Consider the following 25,606-nt stretch of genomic DNA (forward strand, 5'->3'; position numbering starts at 1 on the left):
ACAGGAGGGATCTTTCAGGGTGATGACGTCTGGACTTCTGGCAGGTAAGCTCCAGGCTTCACTAGCCTCCTGAAAGCAGCCTCGGGAAGAGAAGGCTATGTTGTTGTCATTGCATAGCACTTGGCTAGGGCGGAGTTTGCAAAGTACTCTGCTGCGATACATGGAGTTCCACAAGCGGCGTAGTGCTTTGGGTCACGCAGTTCGCACTGATTTTTAGCGCCAGGTGTTTGTCCCACGCTGGAAAATCAGCGTGAATGGCACCATGCGCAGTGCAAGAGGGCGCGGCTTCTTTCTGCTGCTCAAGAAGATGTTTTACTAGAGCGGCAGCTTCCTCAACGCAAACGGATGGTTTCTCAATGCGAGCAGTCGCGACCATCCGCAACTGCCCGTTTTGAGAGATCTTGCTGGGAGGTGGTCTAGCATTGCATTTTCCTCTCTCAACAACTTAATGTTGACGAGCCAGGAAAAGCTCCGCTTCGCAGAGCGAAGTTTTTCATAACTCCACGTGCTCCACGGAATGCGGAAACCTCCGCAAACTCCACGAACGGAGCAGAGTTCACCACCCAGGCCTACATAGCACTAACCGCTATTCTTTGGCATCCTACTGTAATCTCTACTCGGGAGCCCTTTTGTGAGAATGGGAAGGCTGTCAATTGATCTGGAGAAATTGTTGTTTGGTAGTATCTGTTGATTTGTAGGTGTTTCAGTCGTGTGTGGTTAATTGAGTTTTAAATGTTTCATCTCAAATGGTTTGACTGAGCTAGTGTGGAAGTAAGGAGTCTGATGCAGAAAAGATTGTGGGTGCTGTGTAAATCGTTGGATGTACTGAAGGATATTCTGTTTCTCTCTTGGTTGGCACGATGGTTCGGTTATAAATTCTCATTGGTCAGCCAGAGTAAAGCACTTTAATAAATGCATCATAATCCAGACAAGTGCTCCAGGATGGGATATTGTTTGCTTGAGGAAGCGTTTTGTAGGTGGATGCATTTTGTTCATGCTAGTTTTATCTCCATGTTTTTAACTCATATGTTGTATGACAGTGTCGTTGATTTGACAGCACTTTGCCAGCTACATTGTTCTGGTGCCATGTTGTGTGCATGATGGGTGTTTGGTTTGTTGTTTTTAGCTTTCTGTTGGATGTCTGCTGGAAGCCCAAATTAGGGTGACCAAAGTGCGTTACTTGTGTGGGGTTAGGCCTTGTAATATAATGGATCGATTCCGTGGTTGTGTGTCGGTTTAGGGCTTGCACGGTGAATTTAGGTGTTCTCCAAGCAGCAGGGCAGTACTGTCTGAAAGCAGACTAGCCGAGCTGTGCAGGACCAACTAGTTAACACCTTATTATGTGCCCACCTCTGCTGGGACTATACACCCAGGATGAACCCAACATTCAGTTCTAAAGCTGGAAGTCGCATTGTCACCAGGGCCGGATTTTGGCATGGGCGAGCTGGGCCCGGGCCCAGGGCGCCAGTCACCAGAGGGATGTAAGGAGCTGTCTGCTTTAAGGTCATGCCGTAGACAGCAGAGTTCTCGTCACCTGCCTCCAGTCGTTTACAATAAAGCGCTTTCCCTGATTTTTAACGTGCTCCCTGCACTGATTTTAACACTCCACCAGCCTGCTTTCTTGCTCTCCCGTCTCCCTCACACCCCCTAAATCCACACATTATCAACCCCCCTCCCAACAAACAACTTGGTTTATTAGGCGCTAATCTGTGAGGGACTCCGGTGATTTGGTGGGTGATACATAGATATGTGTTCAGAGGGCAGTCACTGCTCTGATGTATTCATCCAGGTGTCTCTCTGCTGCCTGTTTAGGTCTCGCCTGAGACAGCGCTTTAGCGCTGCTCTGGCGAGAGCTTTAGTAAGCGGGATTTTGAAGTGCAAACTAGTGGCTTTTGCAGGCCTCTAGCTACAGTGCACGTGCGCCGCCGGGCGCGCGCACCATTTGTCCGCCTGCGTGATCACTTTCGTGGCCGCTTTGATGTTCTCAGTGAGCCGCGCGGCCACTGAACATCAAAGCGGCCGCGAAAGTGCTCACCATATGCTCTGCTCACATCTCCCTCCCCCTTTCCTGAACATGGTTCGTGTGCGCTCGCTTTCGTGACTTGTCTCTTTTGCTGCAAGCTAGAGCACACTGTGATGCAGTGAATGGTTGGCATGTGACCTACATGGAAAACTTGGTGTTGTATGTGTGGATCAGAGGATTGCTTCAGTTTTGCCACGCACATTGACATTAGCATGGTTTTGTTTATCTTCGATTCACCTGGAGCCCCCTAAGAAGGTCCAAAACAGTGAAAGCAGGAGGCAGGGGAGCCAACCTACCCCGCCTCCAGCAGCACCTAGAAACCCAGATAACCTTAAACTTCGCACTAACTGCCCAACTCCCGCGGCCCTTCGGGATTCGTTGGCTCTAGACGTGTATGATTGACAGCTTAGGTGACCTACCGTAGTGCATTGCCACCTCCTACTTCTCGCCAGAGTTGCATGCCGATGCCAACACTGTGCGATCTAATCCTGCTTAGATGCGCAGAGGGTGAAAGAATGAGGCTAAAATTGTGCGTCTGCAGTGTTCGTTCATTTCGATGTAGCGCCTGTTATCATCACCCCAAGTGCCTAGAAATATCCTGGCTCCGGTGTTAACGCTGTGGTTTGAAAGGGACTGGCTTGTGTTTCGGTGCATGCCAGGAGGAGTCGGCCCCGCCTTCCCCCTCTTGCCCGGGGCAGCAGCTCGCGCCTTGCTACTCTAACAAGCATTGGTATAGCCAATAGGTCTTGCCTTTGGGACCTTAGAAGTGTTTAGCCATGCAACAGTTGCATAACTAAATACTTATAAGGTCCCAAAAGCCAGACCTATTGGCTATGCCAATACTTGTTTTATTCGCCAGCAGCAACGAGGACGCCAACTGTATTTCCGCCCAGGGCGCCATACTGCCAAAGGCTGCCTCCGGCTGTCACACATTATTTATTATGCACCAATCAGGTGCCCAGCCTTCCTCTGCACTTCTAAATGCCTCCTGATTTAGCAGGCGCTGCTCGCACTGAGAGAGAGGGGCAGTTAAGCGTTGCTTTCGCACACCCACATGTGGACAGGATCCTGGCAGCAATTGCAGCCCTGCATATCCAGCTGAAATCAACTGACGGTGGGCCGTTGCGTATAGCAGTGGGCGGGGCCTGGCTGGGGAGTCGTTTCTGAATGGACTGCACCTGACCTGATCCACTCACTCAAAGGCGACTCGTCATGTCACAGTAAACTTACGCTCTAGCTTCTTGCATCCCTGGCCGAGTAGTGCCTCGAGGCCGGCGTTACGTACAGTGCTAGTAACACGTCATTTCTTTGATCAATCATCTTATCTGAGATCGTCTGAACAATCCCTATCTTCTGCATTGAATAACAGAGAATTAGAGGGGCGGGAAGTGCTAGTTTGAGGATGCGGTGGTGCTGGTGGTAGGAGAGGCGGTTTACGATCAACAACTGTCTTCCGGAGATACTGATCATAGATCAACCTCGCCCTCTAGCGGACAAATGGGAAACGCGTTTAATTTATAATACATTTATTTCTCACCTGTGTGCAGCCCAGCTGATTAAATTAGAAATCTTTTGCTTGGTTGAATTATTATACACATGAAAAATAGAAATTATGCCACACTAATAATATTAGTAGCTCTCAATGCGTTTCATTGAACATAAGTAGCTCTCAGTACAGAAATGGTTGGAGACCCCTGCTTGAGTGTCTAACTCCTGAGCTATGGGTGTGGAGTAGACCCTGGTTGGATGAGCCCACCGAGTATCCATGGGTGTTGTGATGGATATTGTTTATGGTGTATTTTGGGGCTCTCTGTTGAGGCAGAGGCCTTTTCATATAGTCTAGGTTTTAAAGTGACTTCATGTCTGAAGAGATGTAGTCCCAGAGTTTCTGTGCTGTCACTAAGCCTGTTCTAAAGTAATAGACTACTTGTTGGCGGGAGATTTTATATTCTTTTTGCCAAAGGTATAGTCAATCGTAATTGAGTGCAGGTTTGATGGTGGTTGTCATTCATACTGCATGCCTCTCTATGTAGTTGAAGCTGGTGTACCTCGAAGTAGCCAATTAAAATGGGTAGGTTTGCTGACCACTGATGTGATCTTAACAGAACGTGTATTTGTAAAGCGCACGTTCACCCAAGGGTATCTTGGCCCTGAATAACAGATGTTTATTGTTACCCAACTCAATGACACTCATTTTGTCGACCACAGAAGGATGAAGGACTGAGTGGGCCCACTGGGATTTGAACCTTTGACCATGAGGTCATACACAGGCATCTACAGTGAACGCAGTACTCCACTAAGCTACCAAACCTGGTTTCCACTGTGAAATTTTAAGTCCAAGGTGTCTTCCAGGTTGCCGGCTGTGGTGCGAGGTGTGATTTACTGATCCAAAGATGAGTCGAGGAATCTTTATTTATAGGTAGGCTAATGACGCCTTCGGAGCTGAGAAGTAGAAGCCCTGCTTTAAGATTTTGATAATCAGCAATACCAACTACCCCAAGTGTCTATACTAAAAATGCAGGCCAGTTTTTAGGAAACATGATGTCCCGGCTAAACTGTTTGATTTAAATGTAAAGCCATCCACCAGTCACCTAAGCCCAACTGGATGTGAGGTTGGGTGGAAATCGGTTTGTGGCCACATTGGATCACTCCAAAACAAAACAATTCTGTTTTTTTTTTTAGCTGCAAGTAAGTGTGTAGTATGTGAGCATAGCACACTTCCTTAAGAACAAAAAAATCCAAACAGGAATTTGCCCTCATTTTCTATCATCACGGTCTGCACAGAGACCACTCTGCTGGCGTTAGTAGCCACAAGCGTATGTATTGCTGCAGAGGGATCTATTTTTGCGACCACTTTACCCTCCATTGAAACAATTGCCACAGCGGATAGCTAGCCCTCTTGGTAAATATTGGAACATAAATATGTTTTCATCCCAGAGCGAGCAGCACAATTTTCCATCTGTGCCCTCTCTCCCTTCCATCTAAAGCATTTCGATGACGGCAAAGTGCTGGTCAGACCTTTTAAATCGGTGTAAAATGCAGGGTGGGTTTTACAGGCAATTGCGTTAAGATAGGAGCACACTTCCCCCTCCATTAGACTGAATCACCAGCCGATCTGCTGCTTCTTGTCAGAGTCCGCTCGGTGAGAGGAGGACAATGCAGCAGGATGACTTTGTTGGTGAAGTTGTAGAAGTCGGAGGAGTGTTGGGGGGAGGGGTGGCATCCGGTCACATCCTTTCATGGCTTAGTCAAAAACGTGAAAGGTTTCTCAAGCTGTAAAATGAGTATCTACTGTGCGAGTCTTTAGAGTTTTGGGTGTTCTTAAAATAATTGACACATAATTCAGATTTGCAGTGGTAATTTTGTGATTTAAAAAAGGCATGTAAGTGATAGTTTAATAAAATAAATAAAGTCCCTGGTTTGGACAAGGTGCCAGGTGATTTAAGTCCTATAGAGATATATGGTGCCCTTATCTCTCCCTGCTCTTTAGCGCTATATTGAATGGAGCTCCTACCCTCCCACTTGGGCAGGGGCAGAAATTGGTCCAACCTTTAAAAAGGTCTCCAGATCCCTCCCATCCACCTGCAGAGCAATCAGCCTTCTGCCAGCTTGCAAAGGCTGTTTAGTTGGATCACTTTGAAAAGGCTGAACGAGTGGATGTCTGACTCAAATGTCCTAACCCCGTTGCAGGCCGGGTTTAGAGACTGGGTTGGAACAATTGACCGGCCTTCTGCATGTAATTGCTATATTGGAAATTTGTAAAACTGGAGGGCGGCAAATCTTTTGGACCTCAGGTCCGCATTTGGCCTTGTCCCTAGAAACACACTGTGGGCAGTTTGGAGGAGCTGGGGTTCCAGAGTACCTTTTAAAAACTATTGTCAGATTGCATTCCAACATTTATGCCCAAGTTAGATGTGGACTACAGGGCGAATTGACTGACCCCATTCCGGTAAATAGGGGAGTGAGGCAGGGGTGTGTGTTTGCCCAACCTTGGTTCTCCTGTACATCAATGACCTGGTTTCCCCGCTTGAGAACTGTGAGGGTGATGCCCTAAGTATTACAACAGAACGGAAATAAGTCACTGGGCATTGCTTTTTCTGCTACTTTACTTCTTGCACAGATTACTGGGAGGTGTTGCGTTAATCTGGCACACTCCTATCTAATTTTTACAAATGTCCCCAGGAGCCTTTGCTGCGGAGTAGCACAAATGGAAACCACAAGTGGTAACAGTGTTACCCTAGTTATGCCCCAATTTTCCTGGCCAGTTTCTAAATACGGTGGAAATAGTTGCCAGTAATGGTGCTACTGCTGCAGGAATTTCCACTATCGGCAAGTTCTTGATCTGAGCGAGGGTAAGATTGTGGATTTAAGAAATGGTTTACTGATTGTTTTACAAGACTAGCCTTTTTTCTACTAGTTTGAATGTTTTACAAATTACGAAAGGGATTGTAAACAAGCTGAACATTGGTATGTGGTGTGAAGTAGACATGCAGTGTTAGCAAACCTGTAATTCTCTTGCAGTGTAACAGTTGAAGCAGGCACGTTCCGGTTTATTCAGTGTGTGCTTGTACTTTGTCTCCCCTCCACATTTAGAGATGGGCGGACCTTATGTTTTCTGGTGCTAGAGCCCTTGTTGACTCTGTCTATGGAAAACTTCCTCTGACGGCCTGACATAGTAGGGACTGTTGGAGGAAGGGCATGACACCACAGCCCTATTTAGGGTGGGCGGTGTAGGGTCCTCACGGACAGAAAAATAGCAAATAATGACACCTAGGGTGTGGGGGCATCATTCGTTTTTTTGTTTTTCAGAAACAAATTCCTGCTACCACATTTTTTTGATACGTTTGGTGAATGCCCTTCAAACCCAACGGCGGCCATATACCAAACTTTTGGTAAATTGAAAGAAACCGCTGTCATGGGGGTTCCTTTCAATGTACAGAGATATCTCCTGGGCCAGCGTTGGTCTCAAACTCTGAAGGCCATTACTTCCGCAGGATGGCAGAGGTATACCCTACACCACCCTGACGGACAGAGTACCGTCCGTCAAACTGCTTCCCGCAACTCATACTCATGGAAGGATGAAAAGGTTCTTCTTTGTCTTCCAGAATGTTCCCCTTGTAAGCTCTTGACACCAGCAGTGACAAACTTGGTGATGCATTTATAAATGCTGCATCCAGTTCATTTATTTTTAAACAATTTTGATGCGGAACAGATTAAAACCACGCTTTCCATTGGATTTTGTAAAGAGACTTCAAATGTGTTTTAATAGAAACTCTATTTTCTCAAGTCCTGCGGTCGGCTGTGTAGGAAGCGCTGTGAGTTCCACAGCTCTTATTTTAACAGCGTGTCCCGCACATCGCTCATGGCTGCCTCACGTTTCCCTGTCATCCATGAGAAAAGAGGTCCGTCTGGCCGGACCGTCATTACTGCCTGGGCGGACAGTATGTTTCCTCTCGCAGGCAGAAGAGCGTGGCGGAACAGGGATCATTTGGTGTTATGGAGACTAATGGCTCTCTGCCGGTGTGTGCGGAGGGGACTGTCAAAATGGCCGAATGAGCCGTTTCCTCTGAGCCTGCTGATTTCCGCCTCCAAGGGTGGCGGCAGTGCAGGGGGGCACCCATTCACCCTGTGAGGCCTGGTCTTTACTTAAACTTCTGTCCGTGAACATTTTGTACTTTTACCAGCAATTACACCACCTGTGTAGTACTCACTTCTGAGAGTGACAGAGACCGGCCAATCACTGAGAAATGTGGGTCAAATTTGTGGAATCTGGCACCTGTCGCTTTAAACTCCCCCCCCTTGTGTGTGTCAGCCCGGCTGAGACAGCTTCCCGGGCGCACACACAGACAGTTTTTAAGCTGCTGTGGGCTGGCTGGTCTGGCGCCCCTCTTATTGCAGCCGCACCCGAGTACTTCACAGGCCTTTAAAAGACCATTTACTTGTTAACGAGGCTTTATTGTTTTTTCACCCATTCTTAGAGCTCCTGCATCTCCACTCTGCATATTGCTGGAAGATTTATCACCCCCCCCCCCCCCCACCCCCAGAAACATAAGAGATGTTCTGTTCTTTCACTGCTTCTTTCTTTTGAATAAACATTTGCTGATTCCTCATCTTGTACGCTGAAGTAAGTGAAAGGTTATACACATCACTCCATAAAAATCCTAAATGAATATATACATGATGACACAGTGCTCCAGATCTGGCCTTTAGAACCTCGTACAACACTCTGGATTGAGGCCTTCTGATTTGGATACAGTACTCTCCATGTGGCTTCCACATCTGGAAATAGTATTCCGAATGAGGCCTTGCGAATTGAACACAATTCTCAGAATCTAGACAGAACAGCTGGACCACAAGCTCCAAAAAGGGCCGCCAGAATTGGATGTGCCACCTAGAACTGGAAACAATACTTCCAGGAAGCATCTGGTGCTAGGTACATTTTTCCACATGTGCTCCCCAGAGCTTGACACAGTACTTCAGCTGACATATGGTTGTATCTACCCCAGTCCTACTGTCCTGTTCAGAATCTCCATGCAAAAAAACTAAACTAAACACTACTAGTATAATCTCAATACACCTCATAAGTTTGATACAATTAAATATTCTTGAGCCAAAAAACATTCATAGAAACTATTTATTACACACATGTATTTTTTCTCTTTTTTGGGGGGCGTGGCTTGGGCGCCGATGGTGATGGTCGCCTGAGAGCTCGGCTCCGGGACTGAGCCCGTGATTATCCTGTAAATCGGCGGCTGCGGGGCACCCCGACCCCCGCATTTTGGTGACCAGCCCGACGGAGGCCTGCCGGGGCCCCCGGCGCGATCGGCAAGAGCGGTGACCCGGTGAAAATCGCAGTTAAGGGAACTGCGGAGTGTGACCCAACATGGCGCCCGGACTTCTTTGTCCCCTTGGCCGGATCCGATAGACTGGAGGACCGTCGCTGACGGCGGGGCGCCCCCTGCTCGGCAATCTCCCGGTGGGGATTGAAGCTGGACATCGGTCAGAGTGGTCTCTTTCCCTGGGGATTACACTCGGATGAACGGATGCCCTCGCCATAGCGGATCCCACGCGGGGACAACTGGGGATCCCGACGGTGGCCCCACTCCCCGCATCGCACTTGGCTACTTTCTCCTGGCTGACCCACTCCCATGGGAGGCGCAACCCTTTGGAGCCGCGAGTTATCGGGGAAAGGTGGACCCGGCTCCTCGCCTCGACGGATGGCAGAGCCGGGACAGAGGCGGAGATCCAGGAGGCCTCGAGGTCGTGGGGGCCGATCGGGGGGTCCCTCAACTGTGGAGACATCGACGGAGCGGAGGGGAGTGCTGGAGGTGCTGACGGCGCTGTCTGGGTCGCGGGACGATACCACTGTGGAGGAAGGGGTCCCGGGTGACGAGGGGGTTCAACGGACTCCGAGGGATCTGTGCCGGACAGTGGTCATATGCCGGAGATCACACCACAATCGGTGGAGGACATACTAGATGGACAGGGGTAGCAGGGTGTGCTTCTTCAGTTTGGGTGGGGGCCCGGCGGGGGGATGGCGGGGGACGGTAAGAGTTGCTGTCTATCGGGGTAGGATGGGTGGGGTGCCCTGGACTGGCCCCCTGGGGGGTTATTTTCGTGATATTGTTTTGGGCTTGCTCTAGTCCTGGTGGCCTGGGCGACGAGGGCCCATTGCCTCCGTCCAGCCCGCACCTGGCCCTTAAGGCCTTCCTGTGGTGGCGACTGCAGGATTAGTAGGGTGTAGTGGGTTGTTAGCGGGTATGGTTTGGATGGGAACTAGATGGTGCTATTTGGGTCCTGTTCTGGGGAGGGTGGATGGGGAGTTGATTAATTTTTGGTTTGTTCAGTTTTGGTTGGGGAAAATGGCCGCCATCAGTGCTGTGAGGATAGATGTCCTTGCATGGTTGGGACCCAGCTGGGGAGACTTTGCGAGACTGATATGGGACAATGGCTGAGGTTGCCAATCTGAAATGTGTTACTTGGAACGTACGGGGGCTTCATACAATGTCCAGGCGTCACAAGGTCCACGCTTACTTAGTGCGTAGGGGGATACAAATGGCGCTGCTACAGGAAACCCATCTGAACAAGGCGGAAGGGGCGGCGCTACAGCGTAGATGGAGAGGGCAGGTCTTTTGCACCTCGTACTCCGCGTATGCCAGAGGGGCGCTGATTTGGGTTAGGGCTGGGGTCCCCTTCCAAGTCACGAACACAGTGATAGATCCAGAGGGGCGCTATGTGGCCATTTCGGGGACTTTGGGAGGGAGAGACCTAAACGTTTGCTGTGTGTATGCTCCTAATGTCGACCAGACTGCCTTCTTTTCCAGGTTATCGGGCTCGCTGGCCCACTGCCTCTCCGGGCCCATCCTGCTGGGTGGAGACTTCAATTCTGTAGTGGATGTAGACAATGACCGCTCGCACCCACCCCTCCCTGACTCTCCGGTTCGTCGTTTGGCTAGGGACCGTCGGGACTGGCAGACTCACTGGGGTCTAACGGACATTTGGAGGGCGCAACACCCCACAACTAGGGACTACTCCTACTTCTCGAGCCTCCATGAATTGCACGTTCGACTGGACGGATTTCTTGGCTCGCCCGAATTGGTTTCGGCGGCGGTCCGGTCTGAATATTTGACCAGAACCATTTCTGATCATAACCCCCTCTTGTTGGACCTTCGCTGGTTTCCCGGGGTACCAGCAGTGCCCACCTGGAAATTGCGTCCCGAGACCCTTGAGGACAGTGTCTTCAAGGCGGGTCTGGGTGACACGATCTCGGAGTACTTCGCGTCCAACGGGGGCACCGCGAGCACGAGAGCGTTAGAGTGGGACGCTTTTAAGGTGGTGGTGAGGGGGTACTGCATTTCTAAACAGGTCGGGGTGCGGCGAGTTATCCTCGCAGACCTGGAGACAGCGGATCGGAAACTCCGCGAGTTGGAATTGCGCCGCCCAGGGCGCCCAGACTTACAGGTACGCACGGCGGAGGCGAGAGAGGCGGTGGCGGCGGAGGTCGAACGGCTCCGCTGTTTTGACTATAAAGCCTATACGGTTCGGTCCATCGCAGAGGGGGATAGGTCGAGCGCGCTGTTGGCTTGGCTGGCCAACCCTACGCGGCAGACTTCAATGACAACGTCCATGCGTAGGGCGGACGGAACCCTGGTGTATACTCAGCCTGCGATTTTGAGCTGCTACCGGCAATACTATGAGTGCTTATACCGTAGTCGCTCTGGCCGAGACCCTGACCTGCTAGATAATTACTTACGGCCCCTAGAGATTCGACCAATGGAGCAGGAGGTGGCGAAAACCTTGGGGGCCGACATAGAACTGGGAGAGATCCGTAGCGCCATTAAAAAGATGGCGAGAAATAAGACCCCGGGCCTGGACGGGCTTCCTGTAGAGTTCTACGCGGCCTATGCCGACCTCCTAGCCCCTAGGCTGTTGGTGGTATATAAAGAGGCGAGGAGGCTGGGGCGTCTTCCAGGCTCGATGTGTGAGGCCTTGGTGGTCCCGCTCCTCAAGCCCGGCAGGGACTCATCCGATCCGGGGTCCTACCGTCCCTTATCGATGCTGACGGTGGATTATAAAATACTGAGCAGCATCTTAGCCACGAGGCTGCTTGGGCACATGAGTTCCTTGGTGCATGAGGACCAGGCTGGCTTTATCCCCAGGCGTAACACGACCATGAACATTCGCAGGTTGTGCCGCCTGCTTGGGGAACCGCTTGTAGACGCCCCGTGCCCGGTTGTCCTATCAGTGGACTTAGAGAAGGCTTTTGATAGCCTGGAATGGGACTACCTTTGCACTGTGTTGCGGAGGTTCGGCCTCGGGGAGGGTTTCGTCAGATGGACCAGGGTGCTGTACGCCTCGGCGTCGGCCAGGGTCCGGGCGGGACCGCTGATTTCCTCACGATACCCGGTGGAACGGGGCACGAGGCAGGGCTGCTCGCTGTCCCCACTGCTCTTTGCGCTGGCGGTGGAGCCTCTTGCGTTGCATCTCCGGTCGGGGGCCCCTTACGCGGGCCTATGGACCCTGTCGGGCCCGCACTACGTCTCACTATACGCGGACGACCTGTTGCTCTTCCTAGAAGACCCGCTTGCTGCCCTACAGGGAGCTGCGACGGCGCTCACGGAGTTTGGGGAGGTCTCGGGCCTCCGAGTGAATTGGACTAAGACTTGTCTTTTCCCGATTCGCAGGGGCACCCCTACACCTGCTTTAAGTAGGGAGATTAGATGGGAACCCGACTGCTTCAAATATCTAGGGGTGTATGTTTATCATGAACCCTCTGGCCTCCTCGATGGGAACATTGCCCGGGGCATCCGGGCACTTCGAGGCAGTATGGGCTTTTGGGCCACGCTGCCGCTCTCGGTGGCAGGGCGGATTGCTCTGCTTAAAATGGTGGCGCTCCCCCGGATGTTATATTATTTCCGGACACTACCGATCTGGATCCCACCGACCACGTTTCGACTATTACGGTCACTGATAGTCGGATTCCTTTGGGGCTCGGGCCGCCGGCGGGTGGCCCTCAAGACCCTGATGAGGCCGAAGGAGGAGGGTGGGCTCGCGGTGCCGGACTTCGAAAAGTATTACTTAGCGGCGCAGCTCCAGACCTTCACCCAGGAGATCGCTCGGGAGTTCCGGGGCCCCGAGGATAGGAGGGGTACGGGTATGGCCAGGCATGTTCTCTCCTTCATAGTGATGAGGCAACGATTGGCCTTGCAGGACTTGTCAATGGAGGAGCGGACCGTTCGCCTGTGCTGGAACCGAGCTCACGCCCGGGGACACCAGCGTACACCGTATGCACCCGAAATACCGCTGGGGATGCTAACGGCTTTGCCCCATGGGGGTGATTGGTCGCGCTTGGCGACCTGGGAGGACGCAGGTCTGCAGCTCATCGGTGATCTATATGAGGACGGGACGATCCTGCCATTCCAGGAGCTCATTGATCGCTTCGGGATTCCCCGCGGCGACTTTTTGCTGCACTCGGCCCTTGTTCGAGCGATCCAGGCGCACTGGCGGTCCGGGCAGGCGGAACCCCCTTTATCCCAGGTGTGCCAATACGTGATGATGTCCGCGGGCACGGTAAGGGCGGTCACTTGCCTTTATGGTAGACTGCTCAACGAGGGGCTGGCTCCCCTCACCACCCTGAGAAACCGATGGGAGGAGGACATTGGCAGGGAGATCCCAGAGACGACCTGGGCTCAGTTGGTGCGGCGAGCCTGGAAGGGCACACGCCACGCCCGCTTTCAATTAGTCCATTATTATGTGCTCCATAGAGCATATTTGACCCCGGTGAAAATCAGGCGATATTTTGCTACGGCATCGGCGGAGTGCCCCAGGTGCCCGGCCCAGGAGGCGGACCTTCTCCACATGCTGTGGGCCTGCCCGGGACTGTCGGCCTATTGGGAGGAAGTGGGGAAGACCCTGGAGGAGACGACAGGGCGATCCCTTTCGTTGGATGCGGCGGTGGGTCTCCTGCACTGGTTCCCTCATACCCCCAAGAATAAAATATCTAGTAAATTCATTGATTTGGGGCTGCTCCTTGCTAAGCGGGAGGTGACCAGGAACTGGAAGGCACGGGCCGGCCCGACAGGGAGCCGGTGGCACAGCGAATTTTTGAAGTGGGCAGCAGGGGAGAGCACGCTTAGATACCAGCTAGCTTGGAGGCAGCGTAACGAGAAGGCCGAGGAGACAGCGCTGGAGTGGGAGATGCTAGTGCAGGCCCTTAGGGATTATTGCGCCCCCGGCGACGCCGAACGTGAGGAAGCGGCGCGCCCCGAGTCCCATTAGATGGTTGCACTTCTCAGCTTTATTGGTTTTCCTTATGGGTCCTCTAGAAGATCCGGTTGCGGTTGATACCGCGCGCTGATGGCGGGGGGGGGGAGGGGTTTTCCTGGGATTGGGGTGTTTGGAGGGTGGGGGGTTCTTTTGGAGTTATAGGCTTGTTTAGAAAAGCAGATGAAGGACAATGGATCTTCCGGGCCAACCTCGACATCCTCCGGAGCCCCCATTGAATTTCGCCGCCCGACCCCAGGGTTGTGGGCTGAATGGCTGTGTAAGCAACACCCGGAGGGGGATGGAGGGCTGTGTTTCAATGCTTTGGTTTGAGATATAATGTTGGCCAATCATGTAACAATTTACTGATTCCTGCAATAAAAATAATTTAAAAAAATAAAAAAAGTCTTTTTTCTCTTTTTTCGCTATACATTGATCCGTTTTTTGCGTTATAAAGGGCATATATCTTTCTTGATAAACTGTGTATATGAACAGAAACTTAAGTTATATCATTTAATATAGACCAAAGGATAGCCACCGAAAGTTCCACATGAAAAAAAGAGAACAAAGACAAGTGTGTAATACATAGATACTATGAATGTTTTTTAGCTCGAATATTTCATTGTGTCAAACTTATGCGGTATGCCGACATCCAACTAGTGGAGTAGGCATATTTTGTTGGTTTTTTTGCAGTCTTCTTCCGCTGGTTTGCCTCTCCTCAAACTGTTTTTTCAGGGGCCCTCCTCTGTACTAGTGTGTTGGGAATCTCCTCCATTCCTAGCTGGCCAGTTTGCCACTGACAGCTTCTGAACAGTGTTACCAAGTGAGAAAGACCCTTAAACATTGTTTCCTATACAAAGTAAAATAAGTCGGGTTACTTGAGAGCCAATAATTATTTGGCCAATCCTTATGCATTCTGTGAGTGTCAGGATTTGTTCCTCATGTGCAGACATTCTTTATCCCTAGGAGAAGTGCATCTCTTCGCTGTGTGTGACCTTAATTGCCTGGTGTAACTAATCTTAACATGCACCGGTCATTGTACCTCTTTTCCAGGGAGGTGCAGAATTTGCAAATCATCCTGGTTGAAATCTTAAGTGCCTAATGCGACTCATACCAGCGTGCAGCATGTGCTGTGCCCCCGATTTCCTGGGCACGCCCTGAATCATCTTGTACCGATCGGGGCACCTCATCCTATCGAGAGGCTCCCCTGTGTTACTCCCCATTCATCAATTGTTTCCTTTGTTTTACTTTAATCACGGCAGATCAACTGCCCTCTCCACATCTGACCCCTCCTGAAGACACCTTGGCCTCAATTAGTAGCAAGAGAAATTGACTGGGTTGAAAGAACATTTCCGAGACAGTTCGGAACCAGGTCAAGAGACTGCTTGACTCCTTTGTGTTTTGAGACTTGTGGGTGAACTTCCCGAGTGGCTTCTAAACTCTCCCTTGTTTATGTCTACCTCCTAATTAAAACTGCCACATATTCCCACCTGCTTCCTGAGGATCCAGAGTAATTGTGAATTTGGGGGCATGCAACCCAGTGTTCGGGGATGGGGGCGGGGTTCATTAACTTCGATCCTGGGGGGTATAGGACAATCGGGGTGAACCAGGGGATGGAGGGAGGCTGGGGCTACGGAGTCTGCAGAATGTGAACATTGACTTGCTGGGTACCAGTGGCACTGCTTTAGGGTGCAGGGTGTGCAAGTGCATTCTGTACGGGCTGGCTAATACCTGATAGCTCAGGCCCTCGGTTCTGGTAAAAAGTGTTATTTTTTCGTGTATGTACATAATTTTGATATTGTGCACCGCATAAGGGTGCTCTCTCTCAATTGGGAGGGGTTAAGATTAGGAATTGTCCACATTGTGCATACTATTTATATCATAACAATACAAGTGGCCTAGTACTAAGTTTTTACAAACATCCTGTGTGAAGTCTCATTTGTGACGCTCAGTATATTTATCGCATGCCTTTGCTTTACACATTGCCTCTGTAGTAAGCTTTACTTCCTAGCTAACCAAGGGTGAGCACGGGCTATACAGCAAGTGTAATCACCTGCCCTTGACGGGAGCGTTAGTTCTGCCTGGCTGGGTGCACCCCTTCAGCCAGACACTCCCGGTTCCAAAGAAGACTATGAAAACTTGCTTTATCTGCATAATGATGTACATGCAGATGACCTTGTCTATTATGAATACATATTGGTGTGCTTCTGTTAACTGTGCTTATATATGTTGACTAGCTGGTTACTAACTATTTTAGTCAACACCACTGGTGGCAAGTTGTCAGACGGCTAAAGCACCATTCAAGCTCTTAGTAAAAGAATAGTAAATCGTATCAACATTCATTCTATTTTAGTGCTTTACTTGTTCTGCATAGGCAACAACAACACTACTTCTACCGATTCTGTGTGACCTGCATGGTTACGGTTCTGAATCCCAGTAAGGCGGACGTAGTATTCTCCATCGGCCTGGCGGAGGACTTACCCTTCGCCAGGCCGAGGGTACTCCATCCGCCAAATTTAGAAATTACCGTCTAGCTGGCGTTCATTTCAAAACCACTGTCAGGAACCGCCGTCATGGCTGTACCTGTCAATGCTTTTTAACACACGGGTCCCCTCACCATGGGAGTTCCACGGGTACAACAGTGAAAACTCCTCATCCTCTCCCATGACTTACACTTCGCTGTGACCCCATAGCTGCAGAGAGATATGTATGGCATAAAGAGACCCAAGGCTGTTTGGAGGGCAGAGACCATCAGGTGTTTAACAGTTTAAGGGAGTTAGAGGGAGAAGGTATTGTTAGCAGGGGTATCACTCATGCGTACATACGTCATCAAGCTGGGTTGCCATACCATCTTGACTAAGGCTCCTGGTTTTCAATTTTCCAGATTTTTACAGATAAATACAGACAGAAAGCAAAGTGTTTTCTGTCTGTGTTTATTTTTAAAATTGGATAAATACAGAAAATTGGGCTTCTTTTAAGTGACTCTCCGTGCTGTCTTTCAAATTATAGCCCAATAGCTGAGCAGAAGGACAGCATAGGAAGTTAAAAAAAAACAGGATGACATGTCTTTAAATAACAGCATATATCAACATACATTTGTGGTATAATGCTAATATTTACCAGTAGATGTATTGTTATATAATATTTGGCAGCTTAAATAGCTACGACAAAACAGACCTCAAAGTACGACTGTGTGTCTATCAGTTAAATAAATATGGAAATGTACAGTTTTACAAATTCATTTATCTGCAAAACTCTAAATAAATATGGATAGATACAGATAAAATGGCCCAATAATAAATATGGATAAATACAGATGGAAATGTTAAAAAACATAAATACCATAAAACCAGGAGCCCTAATCATGACGGATGCACACTCTTACGTGTAATTGTGCTCCTTTTAGTTTTATTCATTTATTGCTGATGCTGCACAGCAGTGGCAAAAATCTTATTTTTGCTGATGATGCAGAGCATTGGCAAAAAACATTAGTAATGTCTATAGGTCCAAAACGGGAGACTTTTTGCCTTTGCCAATGCTGGTTAGTTTATGGGCTGGGCTGGTGATCCTGTGGACTGGATGGTGTCTCTAGCTCCAGAAAGGCCAGTCCAGGTTACTGTCCCCGTGATGCTGAACTTTCATCAGGCTCGAGTTTGAACTGGTGACCCCCTGCTGGAAGTTCCTGCAGTATATTCTGTGTGAATTCTGTTGATATTTTCTGACTTGTATGTAAACAGCGCGCGGTGATGGCGTGACATGCAAATATGACTTCCGCAGACCGACCGTGGCTGCTGGGACTCAGCGCGCGTTAAGTTCTCGTTTTGGCACACGCGGTAGTCTGGATGTTTTTTGTTAGTAATGCGCTTCCTTCCAGGGAAGGTACGAGGCCTCTGTAATGTTTACCGCCCATTTCCCATGGACTGAGCAGTGCCCAGTCCTCCAGACCAGCAGTGCTCGCCTGCGGAACCCACTGCCCGTCGCTGAGGCACAACCCGGCCTTCAAAGATAAGGGGCCAGCCCCCCTCTCTCACCTTGGCTCACCCCGTGACGGCCAATCAATCACACCGCGGGAAACGAGCTGTAACACAGCAGAACTGAACTGCGTTTCATGTTCATGGCCCAACAGCTTCCGATAGGTGTTTCGTCAACTGTACTCAAACACGCGTTCACCAAAGTCGCCGTCCTTTGTCAGTTTGTTTAGTGTCAGTTCAGAAAGCTGGTGTGCCGTTCGTTATGCTGGGCATCTTGAAAAAATTGGTTTCGGCTGGATAGTCCCAGACTGCTCACCGTCCGAGGAAAAGAATAATTTTATAAAAATAGTGGCCTTCCTTTTTGCTCTGTTTCCAGTGAAGCAGATCCTACGGTTTCTTCTGCCTATTATGGCTGGCACAGCAAGCTCATGGCCCCGGAAATAATTTGTTTCATGTATGCGGGGTTCAAAAAGTCAGAAAATCTGTGTGTTTAAAAAAAATAAAATAATGTTGTGATCCTTGCACCGACGCTCGTTGGAAACTGCTTGCTGGCGCTAAGAACTCAACAGCGATCATGGCGACGCTGCACACAGCCTTTAATTGCCAGGGACTGAGTTTATTTAATTTGTACCTTAACAGAAGCACAGAGTTGGCGTGATAGCACCCAAGGGCAACAAGAAGGTGTGGAGAATATGTGGGGGGGGGGGGGAGGGTTGAGTGGGCACAAGGCACATTGTGATACTTGCTTAGGCGCACTGCACCAGGGACTTTCAGTCGCTCTTTCAAGTAACAGGTGTGTAATGTGCAGATTCAGGAGCCTGACACTACGTCAGTGCCCATCCAGGGCGCGGGGTCACAGCTCCACACCCTCAGCAAATGAGAGCGGGGTTCCTCTCCTGGGGCTTTGCAGAGCTGTCCATTCCTGCCTCCTGCCTCTCTCTGTCCTCTGCTTCCCTTCCCGTCATGCCTCCTGTCTCTTACCCCGGCTGCTCTTCTCTCTCTGCCCTGCAGATGGCGCCCCTCTGAGTGAGCTCTCTTGGTCCTCCTCCTTGGCCGTGGTGGCGGTTTCCTTCTCTGGCCTCTTCACCTTTATCTTCCTCATGTTGGCCTGCCTGTGCTGCAAGAAGGGCGACGGCGGATTCAAGGTAAGCCAGACCCGTGGATAATCACCCCCTCCCTGGCAGGTACCCTTGAGTGGGATTATAGGCAGAGCCACTGGAATAATGCGGCAGGGAAGGGGCAAACTGTGCAGTAGGTTGGCTACATTATACGTCAAGAGATGGCAAATGATGTGCCACCTTGTTTGTCATTGTTTTTTTCTCACTATTTTGCCATTTTAACACCTGTAGATAGAAAAAAAGATTCCGAATAGTATGGAGAATGCAACAGCTTTTTAGAAAAGAGAGGTATGCACATTCCCAGGTCCTATTTAAATGTTATTAATCAACAAGGAATATTTTTGTCTTACCTCGAAGCACAACCATGGCTTCTGACCACAAGAGTAAAATAGTGTTTTCTGAAAACAAACCTACACATGCACACTTCCAGAAATAAAAGGGGAGCCTCTTTTATTCCTCGTGTCCCAGTTTTCCTTTAGATTGTTTCAGTTTGGGGTTTAGTCTGTGTTCACACTTGGGCTTTAGAAGCACCACTTTCTATTAAGAGGCCAATAGCACAGTGTTGTACCTTACTAGGTACAATGTCAGCGTCTTCCTAGAAGGCGCTCTCGCATCAAGGCGTCAGACCTTTAAAAGAGAAGTCCAATGTTTGGGACCTCCCTGCACTCCGAGCACCTTCTTGAAGCACCGGATGACGTGTCTCCGGTGTAACATGATTTTACACGTATAAAGATGTACATTTAACCAGCGAGGAGATCTTTCATGATGAAGACAGAAGTCCTTCCCAGTCTGTCAAGTGTTAGAGCAAGAGCGTTCCCTATTTAGTACATTTTCACACATAAATAGATGGACCACTAAGAGAGAGGAAAGCAGCTGCATACTGCAAAGTGTTTACCTGTGCACTGCACCAGGAGTGCCGTGTTTCTGTTAGTAACTCTTGTTGACCTCTGCATATTATGCAGCATATGATGGAACATACAGGAACTCCACTAAATACATTAATACACAGAAAATGCGGCAGCCACATTATTCCCGTGGCCCTGGTTATAACCTAGGAAGCCTCAAGCGTACAGTGCTGCGAAGCTTACTTTAAGCACTTACTTTAAGCACTTGAAATAGTGCATTATACATAACACCCCATGCATCAGAGCAGCTCAGGACTTTGAAGGGTGGAACAGATAGGTTTTAAGTGCATTGACCTCAGATATAAGGAAACTTATATCTGTCGTAAGTGGTGCTAGCACCAGCTTACACAGGCTGAAATATCAAGCCTGTAGGCACAGTTTGAGTGGTCTCTCATGGATGGCATAATACGTGCATCAGCCCATGGGAGACCCCTGGTGTACCTATGCCCTGGGTACCTCAGTACCATATACATGGGACTTACAAGGGTACACCAGTAGCCAGTCTAGGAGGTACCGAAGTACTCACCATCCAATTTAGGGGCGAAAGCCAAGAGACTGGGGTCCTGATTAGCAGGATCCCAGTCAGACTACTCAGAAAAAGCATAACACCAGGAAAAAAGTGGGGGTAACCATGCAGAAGGATCCAAACTTTCTACAGTGGGAGTAAAAAATGTGGAGGACAGGAGATAGGGGCATAGGTGTTTTAAAGCATAGACGGAGTATGACATATGTAGCACAGGAGACCTAGGGAACAAAGATAAAGAGCAGTTCATGAATTGTAAATGTTTGCTTTTATTTTTTGGGGATTTCTCATGATTTCCTTCATATTTAAACTTCATGTCTCTTTAAATTCCGAGTCCACTATGTCAAAGCCCAATCCTATGTCCGTGTTCTCAAAATTGCTGTTATGTGATTACTGTTGATGACCAATGTACTGTGGTCACCATTGATGGTGATTATACCAGTGCATATATTTAGCAGTCAATGCACTGTGAAGGTCTTTTGAGGTGTGGTGCACTGTGATCACCATTGGTGACTGGTGTTCCTTTGTTTCCCTCTCACTGATCTGCTGACCATCATCTCTTGTCCACCATTCAAGCCAACCCTATAAACTACTATTACTATTGAGGAAATACCTGAGGACTGAATTACCTCTCCCACTTTCTAATCTACCCTGTCCTTACAACCTCCATTCTGTAAATATATAATTTGCTTTTGTGTTGATAGTCATTCATCTAGTCTCACTCACCAACCATCTATACACTCAGCCATATTTATAGCACCCACCCCAACCAAAAACTGCATTTCATGCTATGTTTGGCTTCTATGAGTAAGGGTATTCAAATTACCTGCTACTACCACTCGCTTATTGCGTGTGCACAGTGATCATCAACAAAGGTCCGTGCACTTCAGTTACAATTAATGGTCGGTCTGCTGGAATCGCTATTAACAGTCTGTATACTCTGACCAGCATTGGTGGTCTGTGCACTGTGATCACCATTTACAAGGTGTGCACTATGCTAGGCGAGTTCTAGTGCCTGGGCAAGTTTAGGGCGACAATTCAATCCTCGTATTAAGTGTTACTGTTGTTCTAGGAGCCCCAGTAACCAGAATTACTAACTTTGGCCTTCAGGGGGCAGGGAGACTGAATAGTAAAAGCTTACTTTTTTAGGTTGCTGTGAAGTAGAATGGCTAGACCAGCTAGCACAGATAATACTTCAAATGCAGAGAAGTATTTTTTTTATAAGAAGCAAAACTTTATTAACATAAACAAAGTATGACGAGTAACTTCAGGAATAATCACTATTCTTAAGTACTACGATTACTTTCTAACTGGTTCTTTGGTCTGCGTGTATTCACAACAAGGACACAGCTTTAAATACAAATGAACTCTTCAGCCAAAGCTCTCAGTCCGAACTCATTTGTCAAAGTTATACAGTTCGACATCTACATAGCTCTCCGATGGACGGGATGGTGTGGGGGGTCGCACATCATCTAACGGAGGTTGCTTTCAGTGACCGCACAGCCCTGCCCCAATCTGATCGGGCGGTAGTCACTCTTGTGTTTCCACGCCCGCTCCAGGGCATTGCCAGCATCCAGATACAACAGTACCAGGGCTTCATCTGCAGACCTGGGGGAATAGTTTCACTTTCTTTACCAGAGTGAGAGCACATAACAGGCTCACTTGGTTTTCTGGGCTTGAGGATGAGATTGGCGTCCATGGTCAATCCGAGCAACTAGGAATTGGGTGAAAGTTGAGCTTCATGTGGTTAAGGCAGGTCTGGACTACTGGTTTCTTGTTCTTGTTGAATAGTCTAATTCTGGTTTGGAGAGATATCCTTTGGGCTGGTGTTGGACATCCAGGTCTGAATGAGGTGCAGGCAGTATTTGAACTGATGGATGTCTGAAGCTTTAACCGCTTTTAAATATAGGTGTCTTTGGCATATTGGAAAAATGTAATGCTGTTTTTAGTGAGGAGTGTTCCAAAGGGCTGAAGGTGACGGGGACAAGAAAGAACTCTGGTGGACTCCACAGGTAAAAGGAATATTTTGGAAGTGCGCATGTTAACAAACTGGTGTTCGTTACATTGGTTTTTCCCTACATGGAGTTCATCATTCATCAGTCAATCAATCATACAGGGATTTGTAGAGCGCACTAACCTGTGAAGGTCTCAAATCGCTTAAGGGAGTCGCTTCGGGCAGCTCCGAGGTCATCTTAAAGAGCCAGGTCTTTAGGTGCTTTCTGAAGGTTTGCCATTTGGGCTTTGTCTGATGCTGAGGGGGAGTTTGTTACAGGTCTTGGCCGCGATGTAGGAGAAGGATCTGCCTCCCGCTCTGGCTCTGCGGATGCAGGGGATTTCGGCCAGGGCAAGTTCGGCAGAACTGAGGTTTCTCATGGGGGCGTGGAATGGGATTCTTTTGTTGCGGTATTGAGATCTGGTATTGTGGAGGGCCTTGTAAGCGTGTGTGAGAAGCTTGAAGGTCACTCTTTTTACAACGGGGAGTCAGTGGAGGTCTCGGAGGTGCTGGGTGATGGGGTCGTGTCGTGGGATGCTGAGGACGATTCTGGCTGCGGCATTCTGGACGGTCTGTAGTTTGTGAAGGAGAGATTTGCTGATTCTGGAGTAGAGAGCGTTTCTGTAGTCCAGCCTGCTGGTGATGAGTGCATGGGTAATGGTATTTCTGGATTTGGGGGGATCCATTTGAAGTTCTTGCGGAGTGTGCAGGGGTTGCGAAGCATGTGGAGGATACGGCGTTGATCTGTCAGTTCATGGTGAGAGTGGAGCTGAGTATGATGCTGAGGTTGCGGGCGTGGTCTGTGGGGGTGGGGGAGTTTCTGAGGGCTTGGTACCACCAGGTGTCGTCTCACACGGTGGGGTGGATCCAAGGATGAGGACTTCCGTTTTCTCTGGGTTGAGCTTCAGGCAACTGTTGCTCAACCAGGATGCAACGTCCTTCATTCCTTCCTGGAAACTGTGTCTGGTGATATTGTGTTCCTTGGTGTGGGAGAGGATGAGCTGGGTGTTGTCTGTGTAGGATACTATGCTGAGTCCAAGTTTTCTGACAATCATTGTGAGAGGGGCTGTGTAGATATTGAAGAGCGTGGGGCTGAGGGAGGATCTTTGTTGTACTCCGCATCTGATTTCTGTGGGTTCGGAGAGGAAGGGCGGCAGTCTTATTCTTTGTGTTCTGCCGGAGAGAAAAGAGCGGATCCAATCTAAGGCAGTTCCCTGTATGCCGGCGTCATGGAGTCTGGCGGCTAGTATGCGGTGGGAGATGGTGTCGAAGGCTGCCGAGAGGTCTAGTAGGATGAGGGCTGCAGTGTGGCCTTGATCGAGGAGTGCGCAGATGTCATCTGTGGCAGCTAGGAGGGCGGTCTCAATGCTGTGGTTGCTGCTGAATCCGGATTAAGATGAGTTGAGGATGTTGTTGGTTTCTATGAAGTGCGTTAGCTGGGTGTTGACGGTTTTCTTGGTGACTTTGGCAGCGAAGGACAGTAGAGAGATGGGCCTGTAGTTCTTGAGGTCCATCTGGTCTGCGGAGGGCTTCTTGAGGAGGGGTTTAACTTCAGTATGTTTCGAGTCATCTGAGAACGTGCCTGTTTCGAGGGTGCAGTTGATTGTCTGTCGTAGTTTTGGTGTGATGGCGGAGGCGGCTCTGTGGAATATGTGAGGTGGGCAGGGGTCGGTGGGTGCTCCGGAGTGAATGCTCCTCATAGTTTTTGTGGTGTCCGGGTGAGGAGGGTCATCTGGGTAGCATTGCTGGTGGGATGTGTTGGGTCAGTGCCTTGGTCTTGGTCAAAATTGTCGTAGAGTGTCCTGATCTTGTGGTGGAAGAAGGAGCTGAGTTTGTTGCAGTGGTCTTGGGAGGGAGGGACATCGGCGGTTCCGCTGTGGGGTATGGTGAATTCTTGTATGATGGTGAAGAGTTCCTTGGAGTTGTGGGATTTGGAGAGGATTCTGTCCTGAACGAAGTTTCTCTTCGTAGATCTGATGAGTTGGGGTTGTGCCGGTGTTGCGGCCCTGTAGGTGGTGCTTGCTTCCGGCCCTGTAGGTGGTGCTTGCTTCCGGGGTTTTGCTGTTCCTCCATGCTTTCTCCAGTCATCGGCACAAGCGTTTGGATTCTTGGAGGTTTGTGGTGAACCAGGTGGCTTTCGAATTGTGTCATTTGTTGGAGTTCCGGAGGGGCGGGCGAGCGTGTTGGTGCAGTCAGCGATCCATTGGTGGAGGTCGTTGGCTGCAGAGTTGGCGTCGGTCGTTGTGGGGAAGGGGTGCGGCTGAGGGCAGAGGTGAAGTGCTCTTCGATGATCTTGCTCCAGTTTCTGCGTGGGAGGCGTGGCATTGGCTTGTGTGCAGTGGGTTTTGAAAAGGAGAAGTGGACGCAGTGGTGGTCCATCCAAAGAGGTTGCGTGGTGTGACTGTAGCAGATGTTGTTTTCTCTGGCGAAGATGGGGTCAAGGGTGTGTCCCGCCGTATGTGTGGGGTGGTGAGGAGTTGCTTCAGTCCGATGTTGGCGAGGTTCTCTAGGAGGGCAATAGAGATGAGGGTCGCTGAGGTTGTCAAGGTGGAAATTCAGGTCTCCAAGCGGTACGTATGGCATGGGGTGTGATGTAGTCTGCGATGGTGTTGGTGAACGGGGAGCCGGGTCCGGGAGGTCTATAGGCGAGAGTTCTGCGTAGAGTTGCTCTGGGGTTGGGCTGGATCTGCAAGTGTATATGTTCCATAGGGGGGGGGGGGGGCAAGGCATCGTTCGAGATGGAGGTTGTCAGTCGGAGGGAGCTTTTGTGATCACTTCTAAGGGTTGATGCACTGCAGTCACCATTGATGGTCAGTGCATAGTGACCACTATTGATAGCACATTGTGATCATGTTGGAGGGTCAGTGCCCTGTGATCAGTTTTGAGGGTTAATATTTAGTGATCAACATTGATGGTCCGTGCATAGTGATGACTTTTGAGAGTCTTTGTACTGTGACCCCTTCTGATGGTCCCTACACTGCGCTCTCCATTGAATATCAATAACATTGATGGTCATGGCACAGTGGTGACTTTTAATGGTCTGTGTACTGTGACCATCATTGATGGTCAGTCATTACTCTTTATGGGCATTGATCTCTGATTCCTATTGGTGGCTGCATCATGGCTTCTACCACCGATGGCCATGCGCTGTCTTGAAGGGTGAACTGGAAGGAGTGTTATTGGGCGAGGACCTTCCACAGGCAGAGACGCTGCACGGGCTCGGTATGTTCTGTTTCTGGTATTTCACTGTGGGAGTCTTGGAATCTGAGCTGGAAGAACGAGCGCGGCTCTACGAGAAAGAGTCCGGGTG

General features: G+C 49.6%; 1 protein-coding gene across 4 annotated transcripts in view; it reads left to right on the forward strand.

Annotated features, from left to right (window-relative positions):
• Positions 1-25,606, forward strand: part of AATK (apoptosis associated tyrosine kinase) — a 391,342-nt gene that overhangs the window by 230,277 nt on the left and 135,459 nt on the right. For 3 of the 4 annotated variants that reach the window (XM_085617405.1, XM_085617404.1, XM_085617407.1), the window contains one exon: positions 18,769-18,902. The exons of the other annotated variant lie outside the window; for it this stretch is intronic. In XM_085617405.1, coding sequence (XP_085473531.1) covers positions 18,769-18,902 — 134 coding nt within the window. The remainder of the gene's footprint in view (positions 1-18,768; positions 18,903-25,606) is intronic. 4 annotated transcript variants of the gene reach the window in all.

Source organism: Triturus cristatus, chromosome 7, assembly GCF_964204655.1.
Source record: "Triturus cristatus chromosome 7, aTriCri1.1, whole genome shotgun sequence".
NCBI lineage: Eukaryota > Metazoa > Chordata > Amphibia > Caudata > Salamandridae > Triturus > Triturus cristatus.